This window comes from Alnus glutinosa, chromosome 7 (assembly GCF_958979055.1).
Source record: "Alnus glutinosa chromosome 7, dhAlnGlut1.1, whole genome shotgun sequence".
NCBI classification, from domain to species: domain Eukaryota; kingdom Viridiplantae; phylum Streptophyta; class Magnoliopsida; order Fagales; family Betulaceae; genus Alnus; species Alnus glutinosa.
Window position 1 is genome coordinate 27159748 of NC_084892.1, and position 5767 is coordinate 27165514.

At 40.9% G+C, this 5767-nt stretch overlaps 1 protein-coding gene across 1 annotated transcript; it reads right to left on the reverse strand.

Moving 5' to 3' along the window:
- Positions 1-2933: 2933 nt before the first annotated feature.
- On the reverse strand, positions 2934-5548 carry LOC133873395 (protein NRT1/ PTR FAMILY 5.5-like). Its single transcript, XM_062311107.1, has 4 exons — positions 5408-5548; positions 4729-5303; positions 3648-3810; positions 2934-3569 (listed from the first exon to the last, which is right to left on the reverse strand). Exons 1-4 carry the CDS (start codon positions 5546-5548, stop codon positions 2934-2936), a joined length of 1515 nt encoding a protein of 504 aa, XP_062167091.1.
- Positions 5549-5767: the final 219 nt, after the last annotated feature.

Sequence of the window (5767 nt, forward strand, 5' to 3'; positions counted from 1 at the left end):
CTGTGATTCTGTCTTCGGTGTAGCAAGTGGAGACACTTGTTTCGGCGTTACACAGAAGTTCAACTTGACTACCGACTTATCTACTTCAAACAACCCCAACCAAAACTGCAGTGAAATCTTCGTTGGGCAATGGCTTCAATCAACCCCAACCGAAAAATGAAATAAAAGAAGTCATAGAAGATGTTGCCTGGAAAGACAAGTGCAGGCGCGCGTAAGTACATCGTGTTAGCAGTAAGAGGACAATTTCTGGGAGAGATAGAGTGAGAGTTGTTGACCCAATAGTTGAACCTTATTGGGTCAACAACTCCATTGGTTGACTTAAAGCTCGTTACCCTATGGAACTGGAGTGAAGGCGATGATTCGCTGTTAATAGACGTCGTTTTGAATTATTATTTATTTATCATTTAAAATGGCGTCGTTTTGAGATGGATATAAGCATTCCACTTAAATTACCGACCGCCACCTTAATCGATATGTCGGTGATGAAAATACACATTGATGGAAAAAGTCGGTGAAATTTTCAACTTTAACAACCGTGGCGATACGAAATGTGAAAATGCTTATTTCGCAATCGAGTTATCCGACTCTAGCCCTACTTGTACCCACAAAATTGAAACAACACAAAAAGAATTAAATCTTTCACTCATCTCAATTGAAACCCTCATTTTTTTATTATTTATTTATTTATTTATTTTTTAACAAAAGATCTGAGTATTTTATTGATCAAAGACCACGAGCATAAAACTCTTACATCACAAAACATAAATCTCTGCAAAATCACAGTCACATACTATGAGGTTACATAGTCATAGATATAAACAAAATTCTTACAATAAAATGCTATTTTGGATTTTCATTTTCCGCTAACCCATGTACAAAAATAGTTAAAGATTAGATCTGCTCCGAGTATACTAGATCTAAGACAAGGGTAGTCAAATATCATAGAAAAATTTATTTAAATCAGCCATGAGAGATAACCCCTCACACCTAGGACTGACAAAACGGGTCTGCGGGTCGACCCATGGGGACCCACGACCCGTTTAAGGTAGACCCAAACACGACTCGTTTATGTTAATGGGTCGGAGCTTCAGACACAACACGACACGACACGGTAATTTTCACGGGTCACCTGACACGACCCGTGAAACCCATTTGACTCTGATCATCTCGGCTCTGTAGCTTCCTCGCTAACTCGTTCTCAATATTGAAAGAGTCCTCCAGAAACTCCTGGTCGAATCCATTGAAGATGTTGCTGCCACTTTACTGGCTGCCTCTCTCGCTCTGGCTTGTAAGGGTTCGAATGAAGAAAGAAGCTGAAGAATAAGGTTGAAGCAGAGAAGAGAGAAGCTGAGGAAGAAAGAAGATAGAAATTAGAAAGTGTACGTTGAGGAAGGTTTGAAACTTTGAATGATCTGACATTGAGAAGTGCGAAGACATAGCTTTGCGCAGAGTGTAGACGTGTGGAAGTGAAGTGATGGGATGGAAGCTGTCGACAAAAGTCTCTTGAGAAACCTAGTGCGTGACAGTTGGCTTAAAGTAGAAACACACCTTCTTATTCTGCTTGTAACGCACCGTTTAGACTTCCGTGTACTTCTATTACAATTCTACATCAGAAAAGATAAAAGAAGCTAGTTCATTACACGGCTCTGGCCCTCTCTCTGTCTCTGTCTACCACCTTCTTGTTGTTCTTGTTGTTGTTGTGGGTTCCCAACGAGGTAGAATTTCTGAAATCAAAAATCAAAAAAATAAAGACATCACTAGTTAAAAGGCCTCAAAGAAGAGCAATGATTAATTAATTCTTGGTATTGACCCTTGCGTTCTCGTCCAGCTGGTTGGCCTGATTGGAGGTGTCGAGTAGTGAGACCAAAACAAGCTGGGAATCGCTGTCATTATAGATCCAATGAGCCACTCCGGTCGGATGCGACATCGGCGGAAGAGAGAGAGAGAGAGAGAGAGAGCAGCAGCAGCAGCAGCAGCATCAGAGAGACGGGAAGAGCGTTGCGATGTCGGCAGCGAGCGCCGAGCAGAGACAAGAGAGACTGAGAGAGAGAGTGTCGAGCGGGTCTAGGCGTCCAGCAGGAGGAAGAAGAAGGGGCAGCGGCGCGGCGCTGAAGAAGAAGAGAAGGGATGCGTGACGCTGAAGGAAAAACTGAAAAAGAAAAGAAGTCCCCCCCCCCCCCCCCCCGCCCTCGCCCGCCTTTTTCTTTCTTTCTAAAAAAAAAAAGTTAATCGTGTCTGGCGGGTCACCCCATCCGACCCGCCAGACCGAGTTAAAACGGGTCATAAACGGGTCAAGTAGACTCAAGCTCGCTAATTTCGTGTCGTGTCGTGTTCGTGTCGGATTATCGGGTCGTGTCAAAATTAACAGTCCTATTCACACGTGACTAACCTTCATCTCATAGATTGCCCATGAGGACAAATCTAAAGAGAAGAAAACTCTTATTCAAAGCAAAAACACAATCAGCAAATAACAGCAGGGACATGGATAAGATTAACGGCACATCATGGAGGTAGATTGATGCATGCATAGCGGAGATGCCAAAATTGCTGATCTGGTTGGAGAAAACCTATAAAAAAAAAAAAAAATGGGAGGGGGAGGGTAGGAGCGGGGAGTAGAAAGGGAAATAAAGAGGAGGATGGAGCAGATATACTCCCTCGAAACCCTCATCTAATATAATATGTAATTGCAAGAATTAAGAGATCGAATTGTAAATTTAGGGTGACTAACATTGTGAAAACTAACATTTTTGGATGGCAAATAGAAAGTCATATATTAAATGATAAGGGCCTAATAATTCTAAATGTGTACAATAATATATTCTCCACCAAAAACCTAACATTAAACCACATGCACCATGCTATAGGTTCTACAAGTTCAAAGCATAATCAAAGACCATATTATAAAATTATGATTCACAGACGCATAACTTTCCCTATACCACAACAACAGCAACATCGCATTGCATATCATCATTTTCAGTGCGGGCAGATAATTGAGACCCTGGCGTTCCAATCTTTTCAATTGCCGAGTGTCGATAGCGGTACCAAAATGCCACCAAGATGGAGTAGATAAGATTTATGCAACTGAAAATTGTCAGTGTCCAATAGTAGTTATCCAAACGACTTCCGTTCGGTGTGTTCCGAAACCAACTTGGTTTGACCTTACCCACTATGTAAACTGAAAGGACCCCACCCCAAATTCCAATTCCAAATACGCTATTGCTGAAAATTCGCAAGTAGGAGCTTATGGAGTCAGGAACTTCACCGTTGAAGAAACAAGCAATGCTGAAATCACTAAGAAGGTTATGAGAGATTCCATCGAGGGCACCAAGAAGGAGAAACTGTGGAAGAAGCCAGAACATGCTCATTGGGATTTGCTCATCAGGTTTGTCAATTAACCCATGGCTTTTGATCACCTCCAGCCTCCTGGTCTCCACTTTAGCAGCCGTGATACAACAAAGTATAGAAATTATCGTTGCTGCTATGTTTCCAATTGCGGCTGCATATTTTCTTGATCCCTTTTTAATTAACTTCTTAGTGACTTTTGCGAACATGCATTCTGAAATTTTCTGGAAGATCAGTAGCCAAATATTATAGTAACTTTGATCCAAATTGGATGTTTGATCTATAAAAAAAGTGTCTCCTACCGATGACACGAGCCCACACATGATAAACGTCAACCACAAAGGTATCATGCGTATAAAGATTTTTGCTTCCTCTACTTCTGTTACACTGCAAAGTCCCCATCTATTTTGTTCTTGTTGCTCTACGGGTTGGGTTGGGACTACAATGACAGCCCTGTCAAGCCACCTGCATTACAATTTTACAAAGTTAAGAAAATCATTGTATGCAATATGCGTACAGCGCGCTTGATAATAAATGTTGGCCTAAATTATTGCTGAACTAACAAAATTGATATGTGTTAAAACTTAAAGGTTATCTTTCTTAGTAAAAGTGACGGGATCGGACCACGCCAAGCCAAAAAGCAGCCCCTAACTCAAAGTAATACCACGATCTTACTGCAGCAACCCAACATCTCCAAAAGAAGAGGGGACATGCAATAACTGCATTCGCATTCTTTTAATATATATATATATATTGTTTTGAATTCGGTAAATTTAGGATATTTAGGTTATATTAGGTTTTTTCACCATCACCTCAAAGTCACATATACCTCACTACATTTAATTTTTTCTTATTTTTTGAGCAATCCAAATCTTGATTACTCAATAAAACAATAACCCCTTAATGATCGATAATCATGAATTATGTAATAAGTGAAATATTAAGTTAATTATTTAAGCTCGCATATATTAATAACCTCATTATTTAAGATTGCATGTAGATTTTGATAGTAATCCAAAACGACAATTACTGTATATGTGGAAAGTCAAGGGCGGAGCCACTAAGGGGCTTGGGGGGGCCTGCCCCCCCCCCCCCCCCCAAGCCCCAAGGTTCTCCCTAAAAAAAAAAAATATTAAAAAAAAATTAAAATTTTACTCCAAATTTTGTTATTTTTTCTAATTTTGGCCCCCCAAATTTTTTTTTTTTCAATTTGACCTCCCCAAGTTGGGGGGCTGGCTCCGCCCCTGCAGATATATAGCGGATAATAACTAAGCGGATGCAGATACTTAAAATGAATAACCGCATTATGCAGATGCGGATATTGTTAATATCCACATTTTCACCCCCACTTCAAGTTTCTAGCTATGTTGAGAGAGATCGAACCTGAGGCCCTGGGTGTGAGGCACATAGTGAGAACTACGTGGATTTTTATTATGGAGTTGATCATCCGGTGGGAGGGTACACAACATCTTGGAAATAGAGGCTACAAAGACTCTAGAAATAGTTGTGAGAGGACTCCCCTGTGGTTTAGCATATTTATATAAGCGTGAGAACCCCATGAACAGACCACTTGCCACTTGCATCCCTATTGCTGCTATCAGATATTGGGTAGGCAATGGCATAACTGGCAAAATCAGGACGATGGTAAAAAACGTAATCCAGGGGCCTGCAAATCTCGAGTAATTTCTCTGAGTGAAGCGGACAATGTAGGCTTTGTAGCGAGGAACTGTAGGTCTCACAGAACTTGCAAAAATGACTTGATCCCTCTCTGTTTGGATTGACTTTTCTTGCTCTTGGACAGAACTCAAGGATGCCTCATGACCAGATACCCCAATGGCTGTGAAGAGTGATGATATACAGAACACAACGATTGGGATATAACCAATCTTGCAATCTGGATCGTCTTTATGATCACATCCAGGAGATCGTGCTGACAATACGGCCAAGAACATAATCCCCTATAGTGAAATCAAATAATTAGTAAATCTTCTGATTTGTCACCCACGAAAGCATGAGGGAAGATTTGAAAACTTATATAGCTATACATAAAACTGGAGCACACGAACATGCGATGGTGACCCGTGAAAACATCTACAAGGAACGCCATGCCAATAGGCATTATGGTCTCTACACCCGTACACACATTTACAATTGCAGCAGCAACCGTAGAGTCAAGCCCACAGAAATCTGTTAAGTATATCATTCTCGTCCACAAGATGTACTCTGCTACGTTATGAGCCCATTCTAGAGTTGCAAAGGAACGGAAAAAAAATGGCTCCCGTATAATAAAGAAAGAATATCTTAGGCGGCGTAATACATGGTATAGAGGCAAGAGTGATGTAAAGTACTGTAGTTGGGAAGACATATCCCAAAGCCAATAGTGTAGACCTCGCTGTTGTTGGTAACCAAAACACTCCCAAAG

Bases quoted from the DNA above. Each gene is read 5' to 3' on its own strand.
- LOC133873395 (XM_062311107.1), bottom strand. From the start codon at position 5,548: ATGATATACTTAACAGATTTCTGTGGGCTTGACTCTACGGTTGCTGCT. The intron at 5,304-5,407 runs GTGTGCTCCAGT...ATTTCACTATAG, and splicing joins CGGGTCACCATCGCATGTTC to GGGATTATGTTCTTGGCCGT. The intron at 3,570-3,647 runs GTAGGAGACACT...CTGATCTTCCAG, and splicing joins TGTGTGGGCTCGTGTCATCG to AAAATTTCAGAATGCATGTT.